The sequence below is a fragment of the Leucopleurus acutus genome (assembly GCF_964270905.1).
Source record: "Leucopleurus acutus genome assembly, chromosome: 10".
NCBI lineage: Eukaryota > Metazoa > Chordata > Mammalia > Artiodactyla > Delphinidae > Leucopleurus > Leucopleurus acutus.
In genome coordinates this window covers 79,645,577-79,665,845 of record NC_139153.1, presented here as the reverse complement: position 1 = coordinate 79,665,845, position 20,269 = coordinate 79,645,577, and the positions used below count along the sequence as shown (strand labels likewise).

At 44.1% G+C, this 20,269-nt stretch overlaps 1 protein-coding gene across 1 annotated transcript in view; it reads left to right on the top strand.

The window, feature by feature from the left end:
* The window catches only part of PKHD1 (PKHD1 ciliary IPT domain containing fibrocystin/polyductin), a 433,150-nt gene that overhangs the window by 13,933 nt on the left and 398,948 nt on the right, over positions 1-20,269 (top strand). The window contains exons 7-18 of the mRNA XM_082848479.1: positions 1,041-1,098; positions 4,423-4,501; positions 6,629-6,703; positions 7,710-7,774; positions 9,050-9,089; positions 9,956-10,026; positions 11,348-11,449; positions 12,234-12,329; positions 15,548-15,689; positions 17,649-17,763; positions 18,777-19,055; positions 20,144-20,233. Of these exons, the coding sequence (XP_082704605.1) occupies positions 1,041-1,098; positions 4,423-4,501; positions 6,629-6,703; positions 7,710-7,774; positions 9,050-9,089; positions 9,956-10,026; positions 11,348-11,449; positions 12,234-12,329; positions 15,548-15,689; positions 17,649-17,763; positions 18,777-19,055; positions 20,144-20,233 (1,212 nt within the window). The remainder of the gene's footprint in view (positions 1-1,040; positions 1,099-4,422; positions 4,502-6,628; positions 6,704-7,709; positions 7,775-9,049; positions 9,090-9,955; positions 10,027-11,347; positions 11,450-12,233; positions 12,330-15,547; positions 15,690-17,648; positions 17,764-18,776; positions 19,056-20,143; positions 20,234-20,269) is intronic.

Below are 20,269 nucleotides of genomic sequence, written 5' to 3'. Positions count from 1 at the left end.
GGTAGCAGGAAGGTGAGTCATTAGGCCATGGCTCAAACCTTGGCCAGGTCAGTCCATCCTTACGATTCTCTTTTTTCATGCTGGCCCTGACTGTGAAATGCTCTAATCTGGAACTAACCCAGAGGCCTATAGGTGAGATGGAGTTCCCGGAATTGTCTCCTTCTCTCCTCTGCTTCCAGGCAGTGTATCAGTCGTCTCAGATGGGGCCACTCCATTCATTCACAAAAATGTGAATGTCTTTTACATACCAGGCTGTGCCCAGGGATACAACCAATGACTCAGCCAGGCATTGCCCCTGCCTTTCTGGAGCTTATAGTTAGCAGTTGATGTGCTTCAGGGGGTGAGGGCATCATAGGATGACTTGAGTGCCAGGACCAGGCTTCTCCAGGCTCCTGCCTCTCCAATCAATGCTGGTTTTCTCCTTGGAGAGTCATGTTGCCTCTCATTCCTTGCATCCTTTGAATCATTTTCCTCCCAACAGGCACCTTCCATTTTCCCAAACAAACTTCCCTTGTGTATCTCTCCAACGTCCAATTTTTTGTAGCTTGCTAATCCCTACCAAGGTGCTGGCTGATAATAATTTAATTTGCAATCCTTTTTATCTAAATAAGCAAACTATTGTCTAGAAAAATTAAAAAAAACCTTCAAGACCCCAAGATATCAAGTTGCAATAATGGAATTAAAAGGTTGGTATTTTAAAGCATGGCCTGCCTACCTTTCCTTTGGTAAAACGTGTTCCTGGTATGGCAGGTGAGCAAGTAGAAACAGACTTGCCCAGGTGTGAGGGATATGGTGCAGGGAAGACATACGACCTTGATCAGATTCCCTTGACCTCATCTATGGAAGAACTATAACAATGTCTGTTATCTCTGCTTCACAGAAATATCTTGAAGATGAAAGGAGATAGATGTAAGGTGATTTGAGGAGATGCAGACACTTGCTGCCTTAGATGAACGCTCTGTGAGGAATGACTTAGGCTCCTGTGTATGTGGCTGTGATGTTCTAATGAAATGCTCACTGTGATAACATTTTCTAAACAGTTTTCCAGGGCACAGACACCCATCGTTTACCAAGTTAATCCACCAAGTGGAGTGCCAGGTAAGAAATCTCCTATTAAGATAGCAATAAATAGAAATCCCTTTGCTGAAGCTTATTGCAAACTCTTCTACCCAGGTGGATGGTTTCTATAGATAGGAAATTTTAACCGCTTCTCTGATGCTGTTTCGAAAATAAGTGTCAACCTCTGGTTTATTTTTCACCTGGTTTGGTTTCACCTCTGGGCACTTTTGCTCTATTACTTCACTGATAACCAAAGGAATCTTAACATGAAAAGAAAAAGAGGCCAGCAAAATCAAACCAGATGTTGCTGGAGAATATAGACACCATCATCGCTCCTAACTTTATAATCATCCACATAATAAAAAACCTTTATTGACCCTTCCTGGGAGTCAGGTTCTGTTCTAAGCTTTATTATTATATTATCTCATTAGATCTTCACAACACCTGATGATATAGGAACTATTATTATTTCCATTTTGGAGGTGAGGAAATGAGGTACCAAAAGGTTAAGTTATTTGCCTAAAGTCGTAATGAGTGGTACAGCTGAGATTTGAACACAGACAGTCAGAATCCAGAGTGGGCCCATATACCTTACATTTTATTTTGTGTTGAGCCAAGTTGGGTACCACTTGGAAGGCCATTAACCCTGGTCCTGATCCTGGGGGTTTATGAGTTAGAGAGCACACTGACATGCAGAGACTAGGAGGCTAGAAAAGAAGAGAGAGAACGCTGGGAGGGTGGTTGTAAAAGAAGGAATTGCAACTAAGAAACAGGTTCAGGACCTGCCAAGCCCGCCTTAAAACTAAGTAGTAAACAGAGCTGGGATCACATACAATTTGCTGTCTGATTCTTGACAAATTCCTACATCACTTTCAGGTTTTATTTGTTCAGGGTTTCCAGATGGTATAAGTATGGGAATACAAGTTGCTCAATTTTTCCATGTGGTTGCATCTCAATGCATAAACTGATCTAGTTGTTTCGAACGGTTCAAGAATGTCAAAATGAATCTCTGAGTCACTGAGAAGTGTCTGTACTTTTGGTGTGTGTGTGTGTATAGACACAGATGATGTATGTGTGTATTTAAATTACATCCTGAAGAATATGAATTCGGCCTTGTCTTATTAAGGCCTGTTATTCACAGATCTGTTCCTTTCCATTCATCTGAATAATCAAGACGTGATCATGTTTTATTAAAAAGAGCTGTGGTCTGTGAAAGTCACACGCCGTCATTTTGTCCCCCCCACTACTCTGGTGTTGTTAGAAAACTCCCGGTCGGATGGCAGAAACCTTGTGAGGGTGAGGGTTGAGGAGGAAAGCCCGCCGTGAGAGGTGTGACATGGGGCATCAGCTGGCGCCCAGATCTGTCAAGCCCCTTTCTCCCGCCCAGCGTGAGTTCTGCACACTGTCTCCTCCACCTTCGGGGAGAACGATTGGTGGCTGCGCTGGTTGGAGTGATCCCTCGGGCAGGATCCAAACGGCTGCGTCTTTGAAATCTCTTGCCAGACGATTAGTCTCACCTCCTTTGGGAAGCCTGCCCAGAGTAGCAGGCAGGGAAATGGGGGAGGTGGCAGAGACAGGAGAGCTGTTTTGTGAGCCGCTGAATTCCCATATGCGGTTAACAGGCCTCCACGGTGACGCGGGGTCCCCCCTCCCCGCCCAGCACACGGTCTGGCTTAGCCATTTGTCAGCTGCTGTTTGTTGGGCTTCTTTGTCGAGAAACAAAACAAAAACTCCCAGGAATTCCTAGTTTCTATAACCCGTATTCGTTTGTAAAATTGTGCCCATCAGTTGTAGAAATCATGCCTGCCAAAGCCAGGAAGTCCATCGGTTAGCCCTAGTAAAATGAAGAATTACTTTGCTGGCTGGCAACAGTAGCCGAGACCTTCAGACTCTGGGCTTCTGCCAGTTCCACAACCTTTGTCTAAGTCACTGAATTTCCTCTCTTTCTACCCGCTCTCTGGTCAAGGGTCCGCCATACTTCCTGGAAGGTTTCCACTGTCTTAGGGCCAGTCATCCAATGACTGCAGATCAAAGTCACTTCCTATTAATAAAACACATGCACAGTATGTAGGGAAGCATTACTTCTTGCTCATGTTCTTCCGTGGCCTGAAGTGTAGCCGTGAAGAGACCCAAAGTCCTCTGAAGTCAGGGACCTCATGAGCCCCAAAGATGCCCTCTTCTCTTCTATTTGTGAGGTTTTGCCTCATTAACCAACACCTCTCTTACCTCTCAGTGTTGTGATGCTGGAAGAGTACAGCCTTGACGGTTAAATTCCGTCATTATCTGGAAGGCACACACTTCCACGTTGTGGGGTTGAGTGGTGAACTTTAACTTGCTCTGGTGTGTTTGCTTAAAACCTTGCTTTGTGCATTTCCGTGGAACTGAATTTAGGTGTTTTTCAACTCTGGAGGAAAGCAACTCATGTAGCATCAGGTATGGGCCCCAAACTCTTTCTGAGAAGGGGCTACTCTAGATTTCTTTCCCAGATCCTCTGAGCAGAGAAGGTGGGGGTAATGCTGAGAGTTCCCCTTAACGAAAGGGGGTTGTTGATGCCTGCACCCCCATTTTTATGAACTCAAAAGAGATGAGTATCAAGGAAAAACTTGCTACCCAATGGGAATCCCTACACATTGCATAGAGGAGACCCAGCAGTGGAAGTCATCCATTTATCAGTGGACAAGGCAGACGCCAACCGTCTTTGGATCCCCATTTTGCCTGATCTTTGAACACGAGCATATTTGTTGAATTAATTGCATGTGCAGTAGCCCATCCTTTAAGCCATAACTCTGCTGCTCTCTCATGCCCTTCTTTCTGACTTCCTGTCCGTTTGATTCATCCATGACATTCATCTTTTGTACTCTGAGATACAGAAAGAAGTTTAGTATCTTTGACTATCTACCCAGATTGTGTGATAAGAGCTTCCTCTTATCGTATGTGTCCAGAGGAAAGTCTCATGAAGCATGGAGCACCCCCAGAGAATATTATTTTTAAATCCCATGTGGGTGGATGGTCTACACACAGCCAAGAGAGTGGAACAAGGCAGTGTGTTTAAATGGGCCCCTCCCTGCCTCCCTTCCTGGGACTGTGAAGAAGCCCTGATATTCCTTCTGTGCTCCATACATACATGAATAAGTCCACAGTGGCAATGATTCATTATTTTTGCCTCTTTGATATTTAATATCGATGAATGGATTGTACTTGGTGATCCTTTCCTGTTGTACAGTTTATAAAAATGTATTAATATTCTGAGTCATGACTGGCTTGGCCATTTTGAGTAGAGGTAACAAAAGAGAAATACAGTTTACGTTATATATTTAGAGTGTGAGCTAAGTAGATTAATTGAAAAAAATCTTTTTCAAACAGGAAACTTGATACATGTGTATGGCTGGATTATCACCGGAAGGTCGGAAACCGTTGATTTTGATGCCGAGTACATTCATAGGTAAGCGTGTGCTTGTTTCTGTGCTCAACTAGTTACAGATATGCTGGATTGAGTCCTGAGACCAGCTTCCCCGATAACGATAAATTGTAAGCAGCTGGCATGGAATTCCTCTTTTCCTCTTTGCGGTTTACAGTCCCTCGTGAGCTGGGCTTCAACAAGCTTGGTTAATGTAATTGCGACTGGTCGATTAAGTTGGTCCATTTGTTTACTGAAAACCAGTCACTCTGGGCGCAGTGTGAGTTGTACTGTAATTGCATCTGTGGATTTTCTTTCTTGATTCTTCCCCTTCTCCCTCTTGTTTCTCAGGCTGAAATAAATTCTTGATAACAATGTGTGAACTCAAAGGACCACTATAACATCCTTGTTTGTTATACATTTGTGTATATAGAATTTCTGTTGGTGTGATCAGAGGAAAATGTGGAAGAGGTACTGAAAGCCATTGAGTTATTTTTAAGATTTATTTTATTGAAGTATAGTTGATTTACAATATTGTGTTAATTTCTGCTGTTCAGCAAAGTGATTCTGCTAATCCCAAACTCCCAATCCTTCCCTCTCCTACCTCTCCTCCCCTTTGGCAACCACAAGTCTGTTCTTTATGTCTGTGAGTCTGTTCCTGTTTCGTAGATAAGTTCACTTGTGTCATATTTTAGGTTCCACATATGAGTGACATCATATGTTATTTGTGAAAGCCATTGAGTTTTTAATGTTTTCTGGGAATGATTAGGATGCCAACATGACTTTTTTCATTGGAGACTTTTAAAGTGCAAAGTGGTACTAGTAAATCATCCTTGCCAGGGAAAGGGGGGGACAGGATGGAAAGTGTTGAAGCTGAGGTGTTTGTGGGAAGGAATTGTGGTTACTCAACGTATGAAGCAATTATAATGAGGATTTATAGGGTAGAAGGACCACAACTTCATTAGATGCTCTGTTGAGAGATGCTACATTCTGTGTCTAATATTTCCTCCACCCCTTGGACAGAATGGGGAGATCCTCATGTTCTGCTCCAAACCTTTGATTCTGTTCTGGTTGAAAAGAACGTGATTTGGCAAACTTTCAGGATATACATTTCTGGCATAAAATAATGGCCAGGGTATTCCCCGGTGGTTCAGTTGTTAGGACTTAGCACTTTCACTGCTGTGGCCCCGGTTGGATCCCTGGATGGGGAACTAAGATCCTGTAAGCCACATGGTGAAGCCAAAAAAAAAAAAAAATACAGTAAATCCCCTACATATGAACCTTCAAGTTGTGAACTTTCAAAGATGTGAACGTGCATCTGGTTCCAGCAAGGAACCAGAACCTGTGCCATCAGCGTCAGGCATGAGTGAAATTGCAGCTTGTCCTCCATCTCCTGTTGCTGATGACCCTTCAGCTCTACCATCTCCCACCTCCTCTCCTTCCTCCAGTCCGTAACTCTTCTTGCCTGTTCACTCGATGCCAGCCCCTGTATGCCAGCTGTTGTACTAGACTACTGTACTTTTCAAGGTACTGTATTGTAAGATTAAAAACATTTTCTATATTTTTTGTGTTTGTTTTTTATGTATTATTTGTGTGAAAAGTATTATAAACCTATTATAGTACAGTACTATACAGCTGATTGTGTTAGTTGGGTACCTAGGCTAACTTTGTTGGATTTTAAGAACAAATTGGACTTACGGATGCGCCCTTGGAAAGGAACTCATTCGTATGTATGGGACTTACTGTAATGGTCACCTTGTCTTGAACGGAAATTACTCTTCCTGTGGAGGACTGAAGCCCTCCCGGGACTTGGTCCCGTCACAGCCTTGGTCTGGGATACAGCCTTTGCAAGGGGGAACAAAGACACAAACTCCTCCGTGGCTCTGTGTGAACCCAGTATAGCCAAGGAGATGATGAAGATTTTTCAGGAAAGGGGAAGTGCTCCCTCTGTGGTGTGAAAGTGTGGGCCACAGACCAACGTTATGCACCCTGCTCTTGGGCTGAGGGTCTAATTTAGCATCTCCTTGGGGGACAGTCCCCAGTCACCTGCATTAATGCCCCATAAGTTCAGAGATGAATGTCCATAACAGTGTTTCCTCTGGGTTTTTCCAAGAATGTTTGTTGAGAGCATTCACTCTTGACTTGTGTCTGTTGTTTCTATTTTGCATCCAGCCCATTGATGTTGGAAGCTCAGGGAGACAAATGGGTCACTCCTTGTTCTCTTGTAAACAGACAGACAGGATGCCGGTGAGTGCCTTTCTTGCCAGCGTGTATGCTTTTAGGTTCTCCCACATGGGCATAGCGCGCGTGCGCGCGCACGCGCGTGCACACACACACACACACACACACACATCTATTTTTAATATAAATCATCCATAACTGTTGACTGCCTCATCTTTAGACTCCCTAGAAAAGACACAGTAATTGATTCACAATGCAACTTGAAGTGGGTTCTGAAAGCTTTCTTGAAAACAAATAGCTGATACTTACTAAGTGATTACTGCACCAACGGTTTCACATTTAAGGCAGATAATAACCTTGTGAGTACATACAGTTATTAGTCTCATTTTACGGATGAGGAAACCAAGGCACAGAGAGGTTAAGTAACTTGTCCAATGTCTCACAAGGAGCAAGTGGCAGAGCTCGGGTTTCAACCTGGGCCCACTAACTAGCCTCCAAAGTTCATCCTCTTAACCACTATACTGTAACGACTAGCCAGAGAGAAAACAACTAACTTTTCAATATTCAGTTATTTATTTATTACAAGGAACATTTAGAAAATGAGTGTCTATGTGCTTGTAGTTCAGATAACCAACATTTTGCTGGATTTTCACTTCCCTCCGGACTGAGTGGATTAACCTTCTATACCCTATGGCTTAGCTTTCAGGACTAGCGTTTAGTAGAGCCAAACTCTATAATGTGGTTTCTTAACATTTGCTCAGAATTGTCCTGTTTCAGTTCACATTTGCTAATAGACTTTTGGGGGGGGGATAAGGATCTTGCTGTCCTTGTATAAAATAGATTTTGGAAAGAAAGGACCCAATGGAGATTAGGAGTAGACAACATTTTGTGTGTTTGACTGGTATTGATGATAACTCTAGTTACAGTTGTGTTTTATTTTACTTTATTTTGTTTTATTTTATTTTACAGTTTATTTTATTTATTTATTTTCTTTCCTGGCTAAAGAGCCAGAGCTTCTGAACTGAATTGTCTGGTGATTCTTACCTCTTACCTTTTTCGGTTCTTTCCCTAGCTATCCTATTCAGGAAGACCATGGTCTTGGGACTCTGCAGTGCCGTGTGGAAGGCAACTACATTGGTCTGTGTGAGAAGTAACAGAATTTTAAAGTTTTTCTTTGTGTTGGAAAAAAACGATTTCAAGAATTGGTTCTCCTAAAAGGGAACCCTCCTGCACTGTTGGTGGGAATGTAAATTGATACAGCCACTATGTAGAACAGTACAGAGGTTCCTTAAAAAACTAAAAATAGAACTACCATATGACCCAGCAATCCCACTACTGGGCATATACCCTGAGAAAACCATAATTCAAAAAGAGTCATGTACCACAATGTTCATTGCAGCTCTGTTTACAATAGCCAGGACAATTGGTGTTTACAATAGCCAGGACGAATGGATAAAGAAGATGTGGCACATATATACAACGGAATATTACTCAGCCATAAAAATGAATGAAATTGAGTTATTTGTAGTGAGGTGAATGGACCTAGAGTCTGTCATACAGAGTGAAGTAAGTTAAGAAAGAGAAAAACAAATGCTGTATGCTAACGCATGTATATGTAATCTAAAAAAGACGGTACTGGTGAACCTAGTGGCAAGGCAGGAATAAAGACACATGTAGAGAACGGACTTGAGGACACAGGGGTGAAGCGGAAGCTGGGACAAAGTGAGAGAGTAGCATGGACATATATACACTACCAAATGTAAAATAAATAGCTAGTGGGAAGCTGCTGCATAGCACAGGGAGATCAGCTCAATGCTTTGTGATGACCTAGAGGTGTAGGATACGGAGGGTGGGAGGGAGGCTCAAGTGGGAGGGGATATGGGGATATATGTATACATATAGCTGATTCACTTTGTTATACAGCAGAAGCTAACACAACATTGTAAAGCAATTAGACTCCAATAAAGATGAAAAAAAAAAGAATTGGTTCTCCTGAGGATGATAATGATAACTGCCATTTGCTGAGAACTCCCTGAGAGACACTATATGAAGCAACTTAAATATAAACTAAAGTAATCCTCATGTATAAGCCTGGAGGCTGGTGGAATTGTTTTTGCTTTACAGGTGAGAAAGTTGAACCCAGTAACCAGTGGGGCAGGATTTATCATGCTTGGTGTAACTCCAAGCCTGCTCTTCCCTGCTCTGTGCTTCTACATTTATCCTTTTGTGGTTAGAAGTCACCATCGCTGATGGTGTGAGTCTGGAACGTGTTTATTTTGGGCACTGTTAAAGAGATTAAGGTGTGGGTGGTACCTTGGTGATCGCCAGAGTCCTTGGGTTTATGGTAGCAGTGACCTGGTCCAGGCAGTTCGTGCAGATTCCTGTATTAATGTCTGTTTCTTTTTGTTACAGGCTCCCAGAATGTTAGTTTCTCAGTATTTAACAAAGGAAAGTAAGTAACTGGGAGGAAGCAGATTTATCTTTATCTTACACTATCTACTCTTGTGTCTTGCTCAGCTTCTTTAACCTTTTATAATGGAAGATTTTAAACGTACCCAAATAGAGAGTGTAATAAAACCCTACATACCCCACTTGATGTTTTGTTTTTACCTGGGTGAATATAATTGTGTCCTATGCACTCGTCCTGAAGCAATGTAAATGTTTCAGTGTGATAATGGTACAGAATTTGGGGAATTACTTCTTAAATAATTTCATAATACTGGAAATTTAAAACAGTACAGTTCCATAAAATACTTTGTATCATTCCAGGAAATGCCTTCTTAAAAAGGGAAGTATCCAAATTTCATAGCGCTTTGGAGAGATCTATTAGGATTCTGGATTTCTGCTTGCCTCACGTTCTGACACTATGTACTTTGTCAGTGTTTTCCTGAAAAGGGCATTGTCTAGCAGATATTAATTTCATTGTGAAGATAGTGACACAGCCCAAAGTAGAGAGATTTGCTCTTTGTCTCTCTCTGCTGCTGTCTCTTTTAGGAAGGACTAAAACAGTATCTATTGAGTATCTTCCACAGGCCAGCTCCATACCAGGTCCTTTTACGTTCATTTTTCCATTTAATGCTAGTCACACTCTGTAAAGTAAGTATTATTATTCCCATATAATTTTCTAGATCAGAAAACAAACTTTGCCCCATTGATATTCTCTAGTCATCAAAGGGAGCTGGTATCAGAACAGCTTTAAAGATCACGAAAGTTCGTGATTTTCCTTTCAGGCAATCAATTTAAAAAATGTAATCCCCCCCCCCCAAATGTAATCCCAGATGCAGTTTTCATCCAAAACACAATTTTGTCTTTTTGAAGGTCAATGGTACACAAGGATGCATGGCTGGTCAGTGCTAAGCAGGACCTTTTCTTGTACCAGACGTACTCAGGTACCATTTCCCTTCATCGTGTATTTCTCACCCCTCCCCTCACTCGACCCTGGACCTTGGACCCTCCGTCCCTTCTTTCTGGCCATTTCTCTATGACCATTAACACCTGAAGCCGTCCCTGAAGTCATGGATGGCCCTTTGGTTTTGTATGAGAATAGGTTGCTTGTGTGAGTGTCCACTTTAGTTGCTATATTAAAAGAGGCTTGATCATAGATTTTTATACAAAGTCTAGGGATATAGACAATAAAAGAAAGGGGAGTCATCCCTGTTTTTTGTTCTAAACAAGTAACAGAAAAGAGATGGCACTGAAAAATCTAAAGCACATCTTTGCAGTTATTTTAAACATCTCATCTCTGAGCATTCATTCAACAATTTATGACTTGCTGATACAGATGCTAAGTTTGCGTATTCCTATCTGATGAGTAAATCTTCATACCAAAAGAATCTGAAAACTGGAAACTTGCATGAAATCGTGAACTCAGTCCAGTAGTAGAAAGCTGGCTACTAAATGTGAGTGCTAGATTCCCAGCTTGAATACAGTCCCAAAACCACTTAAAAAATGTCTGCGAGGTTAGTGCAGATTCCAGAGGCAGCAGAGTCTGCCTTTGCCAAAAGTGCAAGAAATTTCCTAAGCCATGGGGCCAATGCCATTCACTCTCTAGGTAGCCTACCTCTGTCAAAGCTGAATTTTGACCCTTGGTTTTATTTTGAAGCGGTAACCATGCATAATTAGCCTCTTTGTACCTTCAGTTTATCAGAGAACACGACTACTCATTCCCCTTGCGGAGATGAAACTTAGAACTCTCAGAGTTTGATCATAGGAGGGGGGAAGGATCAGAAAAAGTTAAATTCTTGGGGATTTGTGGCATATGACAGTGTAACTCATTCTTTTGCTTAGAGCAAATTGCAGACTCATGGGTAAATTGAGACCTTGCCTGGTGCATCCAGAGTTGATTCCTCCATAAAGTGTAACCGACTGTTCCGTGATGTGTAAACAGAGTCCTTGAGGTCAGGAGACAGAGTTCCTAAGAAAGCGTCATGGTACGCAGGGACTTTTGCTGATAGCATGAGCGACTGCATTTCCCATTCCTTTCACATATTGATCCTGTATAATATATATTATTATCCATATTGTTATATGTGAATCCTTTTCTTCTTATATGCACTTTTAAATGACTATTACTAGAAAATATTACAACTGTTGCTGGTCTTAGAAAGTTAAAGTAAGAAATAAATTATGGATCGCTTCTATGATTATATTATTATCTGGCTCACATCCTGGTTTATATTTGGAAGCTTACTTTTTTTTTCTCTCTTGCAGAAATACTATCTGTGTTTCCAGAAACTGGGAGCCTTGGGGGAAGAACAGACATCACAATTACAGGGGACTTCTTTGACAATCCTGCCCAGGTTACCGTTGCAGGTAACTAAGTTGAAATGGCTGAAAAGAGTTCATAGATTTAAATGCCATAGGAGATGATGTATCTCTTACGGCCTGGAAAGGATGGGGGGAAGCAATATTTGCCTCTTCCGACTCATCATGGGATCCTGTTCTGAGGTCTTTGACCTGTGTTTGAGGCTGCAGGGGTTGGGGGGTGTTTTGGTCCTGCAGCTTGGCAAACATGTAACAGAAGTAGGGTGTCCTGCTGCAGACACATTCACAACTCAGGGGCAAGTCCCTCAGGTGTCCCCATCTTGGGAGGGAAGAGAAGGAAAAGCACAGCTGCGTCTTCACAAAGGTCTACTTCTAAAAGGCGACCCCTCTCCCTCCCCTTAGCTCTGTCTGAATAAGTAAGAGTGGGCAGGCTTTTGCTATGCAGATTCTTCTGGAATGCCCCCTTAGCGAACCCTTCTGTGGAGAACACGTCTACAACCTTTTGTTCTGCCTAGTGGGATGCTCCTCTAGTTGGTGACACCAAGGATGCAGGAAAACGTCCTCACACTCTCCTGTCAATTCCTCTCCCCAGCTCAGTTCATCTCCAGTGAACGACATGGCAAGGCACTTTCTTCCTGATTATTCTGAGCAGCCCCGTGTTCCACTGCTCTGCCACTCCCCCTTTCTTGCCTCCTTCCATTGAGGTGACAACTTTCTCTCTACTCTCCACTTCTGGCCCTTTGCCTGTCTACCTCAGTGTGGTCCTCTGTCCTGCCACATCTGTATCTCCACTGATATTGACATCTGCATCTAATTTAAATGTTCCCCTCAGGCATTCTGTGTGATATTAGACACGTGTCTCCCAGGAGGATTGAGTGCACCACCAGAGCTCCAGGTAAAGGTGCAAGACTCTCCGCTCCTCAGGCAGGTAAGGAAGTCTCCACGGCTGGTCTATGATATGTGGTCGGTCTCAGCTGTCTGACTGGCTGCTCAGTGAGCCCTGGGTCCTGAGTCAGAGCTTTCATTTCAGAGAGGCTCTTAGCTTTACTCAGATGCTTGGCAACGCCCTGCACTCCTAGCCCCAGCCAGCTGAATGACCAATGCGGTTCAGTGGAAACCATGATCCAGGAAGCCTAACTGCCATCAAGACGTTGCTATAGTGACCAGTGGAAACCCCTGAGCGGCCTCCTCCATCCTCTGGGTCACTTGCCCTCTTGCCTACTATTTAAGAAGACAGAGCTTCAGACCATGTCTTCTATGTTCATAGGGCAGCTTTAGACGAGGCGGAGGGTGGGGTGCAATGGGGTGCATATTTAAATGTTGTTTCTTCTCCCCTGTGGGCACTGTCTGCTACTCTGAAAAGTAGAGATGTATTGTGATGGGGCCACCAGGTTACCCCTGAAGTGGGCAGAAATGGAGGGGGCGAGGGGACAGGTTCCATCTGTCCTTCTGTGTTTGTTTAAACCACCTACTCCACGGCTGCAGATTGCAAGTGCACCGCGGGAGCACTCTTCTGGAAAGCGTTAGAACAGGAGCTCGGGCTTAGTTAGGGACGAAGGGCAGTTGGCGTGCTGGGCAGCCTGAATCACAGGCCACCAGTAGGGAGCCCTATGTGCCCCGGCAAGGGCTGTCTTCACCGTTAATCCACAGGCAGGGAGCTCGTCTCCTGAATCTCATCAGGGGAGAAAACTTTCTAAAGAAAGGCCATTCGGGTGTGAAAACACATGCAAAGCTTTTAGCTGGGAATTCTCCAGGTCCCCGATCTGCGGTTTTTACTCAGGGAAGGCTCCCATGCAAGGAAACAAAACTACTGTATGAAGCAAGTGATGGAGAGAATGCGTTTCCAGAGGCAGGAAAGAGGGCGCCTGCTCTAGCTACTGGCGTTGCGGTAGAGGAATTTCCTGAACACAGCTTTTCTTGATGGTTGATAACGTCCTTTCTGAAGCGCTTTCGAAATTTCTTCCGTGGAAGTGTGATGGGGCGGGGCGGGCGCGCAGCTGTTAGCAGGAGACCATTATCGCGAGACCCTTAGTGCGAGACCTTGAGTGCGTGCGAGGCAGTGAGAGGTCTGGCCCCGCCAGCGGCGGAACTCGTGGCGGTCCGTGGGGCAGAGTGCGGTGAGAGGCGGATCTCGGCCTTCTCTCTGGGGCCCGTGGGTGAGCTGGGGGGGCCCCGGGACAGGCTTAGGGCTGTGTCCTGCAGGGCTCCAGAGCCCTCGCCTCGGCCGCGCGCTGGCCGGGCCCAGGCCTTGAGGCGGCGGCGAACCCCTCCCCTCTCCCCACCTCTGTGACCTACTGACAGAGGCAGTCTCCAGGGGTCCCAGTCTGAGGGACCTCAGCCCCCGTTTGGGAAGCCTTAGGAGCCTGAGGGCCGGCCGGGTCCTGGGCGTCTGGCTCCCTCAGTGGCGATGGCTGGGTGGGGTCTGGGGATCTGGCCCTGAGGGTGCCACCAGCTGAGAGCTGCCTCGTCAGCCGGGCTGGGGCACTGGTGGGAGGACCCAGACTGGGTGCTGGACGAACCCTTCCGGGCAGGGTAACCAGCCTGCCAAGGGACCCCCTCCTCCTAGCCTGGGCTTGGACCTCGGAGGGAGAAGGTTGAGCCTTGGGACCTTGCCCTTTCTTGTCAGAACAGAGAATAACATTTGTTTGGTAGAGATGTACAGGAACATCGTTACTTGACCGTGACCTGACTTCAAGAACAAAGGATCTGACACCAAGTAGTGTGCAACAGAGAACCGCGCCCCTCCCTCACCTCTCCTATAAAAGGGCTTTGCTGAAGGCTTTTGGGGAGTTTGGGTTTTTTTTTTTTAAGGCATGAGCCACCCCTCTCCTTGCATGGCCCTGCAATAAACCTTCCTCTGCTCCAGACTCCGAGGTTTTGGTATTGTTTGGCCTCACTGCGTTAGTCACACGGACTTGCGTTCCGTAACAGAAGGACAAAGGATCCTGTACTGCAGTGGTTCTCAATGGCCTGCAGGGGGCACTTGGCAATGTTTGGTCCTTACACCTGGGATGGTGGTGCTACTGCCCTCTAGTGGGTAGAGGGTGGAAGTGCTGCTAAACATCCTTGAATGCACCGGACAGCCCTCACAACGGAGTTATCCAGCCCTAAATATCAATACTGCTGAGGTTAAGAAATATGTTAAAATATGCTTTTATTTTTATGCTTATTCCTTATCTGTTTTCCCTTCTTAGGATTTAACAAGGAATAACAATAGTAGTTTAAAATAATAATAACTACTCTAGCTATCCTTTATTGAGTACTTACTATATTTCAGGCTCTTTGTGTATATATATTAAACTCCCTTAGTCTTTTTCCCCTCAGAATTGTCAAACTGACTTTATTTCTCTCCCCAGCTTTACTGTGATATAATTGACATATAACTCAGCTCCCTTAGTCTTTAGTGCAGTATCTCTGTTTACTATTGGCCCCATTTTGATGAAGGAGAAAACGAAGGCACGAAGCAATTCGCTCAAAGCTACACATCGACTGAGTGGCAGAGCTGGACTCTGAACTCACCCGTGTGTGATGCCAGAGCTCTTACCCTCACCCCAATTAGTAGCCGATATTGATCGCACATATGCCTTCGCTCTGAGGGTTTGTTTAATATAAAACACAAATGAATAAGTACGACATCATTTAGAATGTTATGTAATAGCAGCCTGTCACGTGATTTGCTCCATGGCTACAAATTGAGGCCGTGACCTGTGAAAAATTTAAGGATTGCCAAATTTCTGGGACTCAGGGTTTTAGGGAATAGAATTCCCAAGCTGAACTGAATATTAAAAGAGACTGAAGTCCAGTCCTGGCTTCACGAGCCTTCATTTGCTCTTTTACATTTTCTCATATCCAGACACTCGCATTAAAAAGAGCTCCTTCGTCTTTTCTGAGAATATTTCCCCTTACCGCTCCTTGTCAAGTCTCTCTTTCCAAGAACTTAAATCCTACATCAAGCAGTAGTTTCCACTTTCTAGAACATTTGTATTATCTGTAGAACATCTCACATGGCTACTCCATCTGTGTCTCAGTTAACTCACCTTCTAGATAGTTCCTGGATCATCTTCACTCTGTAATCTGTAGTAAAGCAGTTCCCCTGCTTGGGGGAGAAGTGCCCTCTGATGTTCATGAGGCTTACATGTCTTAAAGGCAATCGAGGGCTTCTCTTTGAAGTTGGAGACGCGGCTGAGGGCTTGGACCTGACAGAAGCCACCCCTGGGTACAGATGGCAGATTGTCCCTAATGCCAGCTCTCCGTTTGGATTTTGGTCAAAGGAAGGGCAACCTTTCAGGTATGTTGTCGGCAAAGTGGGGGTCCATATCACAAGTGTCTCTACTGGCCTAGGTGAGGCTAGGAGACAGGTAAGTAAGCAATGAGATTTCCAGGGAAAAGTTTAAAATATCTACTAATTCAACAGCAACAAAGTTTGACCGCTGTTCTCAGCTGGTGTTGGTTATGCTCGTGGACCACAGGCCCTTTATGGGTACACAGTAAATTTTGATCAATAGGTAAAATTTGTATTTTCTACAGCTTAGTTTGAAATCTGTTTTGGGGAGGACTATTCATGAGAACATTGAGCCGGATAGTCTAGGAAGCTTGGTAGAGAGCGGGGCAAAACTTGCTGCAGGAACGTGATTAAGAGGTGAAACTCGTATCTGGATGATACTAAAGAAAGACTTGAGAATTTGCCCTTTGGGCACATGAGGGAGCAGAGGCTGGGCAGCCAACAGTTCTGTGGGAACAATTATCCAGTGCCAAATGTCAACCAGATGGCTGGTATAATAGCAGGGGAAACTCCAGTGGGCTCTGGAGACATTGTTTTCTATAGTGACTGTAGTGTGATAAAGTTTTTCCTGCTTAGTTTAGTTTTGTCTTTTTAATTCCTTCAAGGATGTGGCCAAAATTTCTCATATTTTAATGTGGGCTTAAAAATATAGAAAGTTAGAGAATTGTGGAGACACAGCGTACTCTAAAGGTGTGGATTCAGGTGACTGAATCCTTTAGGTGTGATGGATCTCTTCTCCTTTTGAAACTCTTCTCAAAGAGGTTGGTCATGACTCCTGAGTGTGAATTCCAGCCAACCTGTGACCTCTTTCAAGGATTTGGCCATTTTATTGAACTTTATTCTTTCCGGCCATGTGACACGGCATGAGGGATCTTAGTTCCCCAGTCAGGGACTGAACCCATGCCCCCCTGCAGTGGGAGCACGGAGTCTTAACCACTGGACTGCCAGAGAAGTCCCTTGGCTATTTAAAACTTCAATTCAGTTGTGAAATGGAAGGTTTTGTTCTCTGTTCAGGGAATTTCAGACATTGAAAAGCCAAGTAGGGAAGGAAATCTGAACAGAGTAGAGTTTCTATTGTCTTGGAAGCCATACTAATGAGATATCTAACCGCCAGTATACATGGTTTTAAAGTGGCTATATATATATATATATATATATATATATATATATATATATATATTTGTGGCACCTAGTACTGCGTCTTTGTCATAGTTTTTGAGGCTCATCAATAGTGTTCAAAGGAAAACCTTTCAGCTATATTCAGTGTGTGCAGGAGTGTCAAGGAGAGTCAGGCCACCTCAAAAGACAAAAGAACATTTGGACTGTCTGGTATGACCTGTAGGGTATGTCTCTCTAATTGCCATTTTGAGGAGGCACAAACCAGACAGTAGCTCTTTCCATTCTTTCTGCCATTCGTTTCTATAAAATTCAAAATTTTTAAATGAAAAAACTGAAATATTTATTGATTGAAAAATTATGATAATGATGGACCTTTACATAGTTACTTTCAAAACTATTATCAAAAAAGATTCTTGGTATTCTTGGTATCTAGACCAAATCAGCACAAACTCTGATTGGTGATCTCTGTTTATTTGTAATAATGAGAATAATATTTAGTATTGATTGAGTTCCTACCGTGCACCAGGCTCTGCACTGGCTGTGTTAGGTGGGTGATCTCAGCTAAGCCTCCAGGCAAACCTACACTGCGACTACGACTTTCCCAAAGACGACAGGATTGCTCGGGGAGTTGTGCCAGTGCAAAGAGATGGGCTGAGATACTGAGCCAGGCAAGCACCGCAGGAAAAGCTGCATCCAGAGGGCTTTGGCCAAATACATGGCACAAGAGTCAGGTGTTTCCTCCTCATTGCCATAAAGACAAACAAGGTCCAAGGGCACCATTTTTTGGGTCAGTGATTCTGGACTTGGTTGCCCTCACTTCTTTGTCTGTGTTCCTCTGCTTTCCAGAGCGCGGCTCAGTGGGTTCTTTGTGGCCCCAGAGACAAATAATTACACTTTCTGGATCCAGGCTGACAACCAGGCTTCCCTGTATTTCAGTCAGTCGGAGGACCCGAGGACCAAGGTATACACCTCGCGCTCGTTTTCCTTCTTCTGGTCCCCAGTCCTTAACTCCTGAAAAAAAAAAACAAAAACTTACAATGAAAGCTCTCATATTCTACTGACAGTTGTAACATGCCATTAAGCAACCAGAGATTTTTTTTTTTGCAACCAGAGATTTTTAACGTTTTGTTTTTTTGTGTGTGTGGTTTATTTTTTTATTAAAGTTTTTTTAAAAAATTGAAATATAATTGACATGATTTTAATTGTTGAAAAAGAGCTTGGCTGAATGTGTTGGCATGTTTATTGAGGTCTTACTGTAAGCTGGGCATTATGCTACAGCTGTTATACACTTGTTTCTAACCTTCACAGCATCTTGTGAGCTATGTCCCTTTATCTCTGTTTTCCAGATAAGGGCAATGAGGCTTAGAAGGATCGTATGGCCAATCCAGGGCCACTGGGATAATAAGAGGCATATTAAGAATTCAAACCAAGATTTGTCTGACTCCAAAACTTGCATCTTTACCACTAATTCTGGGTAGAGATGTAGTTAGTTTCATGCAGGAAATTTCTGATCAGCTTTGAAGGATAAGAAAAAGTGTTTTAACAAACAGCCAAAATTAACTAGTGCCATTGACAAAGAAACACAGTATTTCCTCTCAAATGATGAATATAATTCTATGAAATTGCTTTGGTAGTTGGCTAGAGAAACATCATAGGTTATGATGCAGTCAAGTAGCATTTAGGTTTCTCAGAGGACTTCATACAACTTTACCCACAGCATCATGTAAAGCTAGGCTTTCAGGTTGTCTGTTTCAGCTCTGAACATGGACCATCCAGCCTCATCTGAATACTATGTAATTGAGAAAGAGAGAGAGAAGAACGGCTGGAGAAACATACACAGGCACAGGTCCTAACTTGTTGGAAAAGGCCGCCAGCCCCCAAATTCCTGTTAAGTAGCTGTCTAGACACTTGCTGTTTGAAAAAGAGACCCAGAAGCTTCATAGTGCTGGTCCTGATGTGTTGATTGGGGTGCAGGTGAAAGTGGCCTCCATCACAGTGGGCACTGCTGACTGGTTTGACTCCTGGGAGCAGAATGGGAGTGAAGAGACCTGGCAACAGAAGACCCCCAAGCTGGAGCTGCTCGGGGGAGCCAGGTACTACCTGGAAGCAGAGCATCGAGGGAGAGCCCCCAGCCGCGGGGTGAGGATTGGTGTCCAGATCCATAACACCTGGCTGAATCCCGAGGTGGTCAGCACGTACCTCCGGGAGAAGCATCAGATCCAAGCCCGGGCCCAGAGACTTCCGGAAATCCAGGTCTCCGTGTCTTCCCTGTCCCATGGGGTTAGGTTCAGGGGGTGAACTCTGCGAGGAATATAGTCCCGCCTAGTGGAAGGATCGCTGGCTGGGAGCCAGGAGACTTGAGCCGTGATGGTAACTCTGCTGCCAAAGAGATAGGGTATCCATCCAATAGGGTTGAGAGGACTTTTTAAAAAAAATGCAAAGTCTTATTGTTGATGTGCCCTGATTTATGGATTTAGTTCCAGGAATTTAAGTTCCTGGTAAATCTTCCTTTGGAAACATATTCCCCAGAGAGGAGATAAGGTCATCCTAACACCCACACGCATGTATGCATGCCTGTGAGCGTACACATACGAGATTTCATAGCATTTTGACCCATTTGGGTCCTATTTCCCCGTATATTATGTTTTCTAAGTCTGCTTTGTAAGGGTCAGGGTCTTTGGGTCTCTTGGTTGTGCCCCATATTTTGGTTGAACAAGTTTGGTGTGCTTTCTTTTTTTAAATTGAAATATAGTTGATTTACAGTGTTGTGTTTGTTGTACTTTTTGTTGTCTGCTTTTTGGTGGACAAGGTTGACTCAGTATGGACTGTGCCTCTTAAAGCTTACGGTATAATAGTAAAACATGCAGATAAAGAACCACAGAGCAAAGGAGAAAACAAGTAATATAAGATGTTAGGTCTCACCCCATTACAAAAGTGGGATGTGCCCAGCAGGGAATGCAGTGGAAGCAAAGCAGAGGCTGAATCAGCCTCTGAGAGGGTGTGACACACATGGGGCTGCTTCTCCCTCCCAGGCCACCCCGGGAGGGAGCTCGGTGAGAAGGGCTGAGAGTGAGCCCTTCAGTGGTGACATTTAGGTGTCACATTCTAAAGAGAAGGAGGGAGGCAGGCATCAATGGGGAGATAGACATGTATATTCTTCCAAGAAAAGTTTTCATTACGTGATGACACTTGTATTCTCCAGATAGTTCTAGAGGATAGTGAGTTTAAAAATTGAAATACAAAGGAAATAACAAACCAGGGAGATATGTCCTGTGTTTCTAGGTTGTCTCCCTGGTTCAATGAGCACATGTTCTTTAATCCCGTCACTCTTGACTTTTCAGATGCTGATGGTGTCTGGCACAGGGAACTTCTTCCTTACCTGGGACAATGTCTCTAGCCAGCCAATCCCTGCAAATGCCACGGCCCATCAGGTGGGAACCTTCTTCACTTAAGCAGAGGTGGGGGAA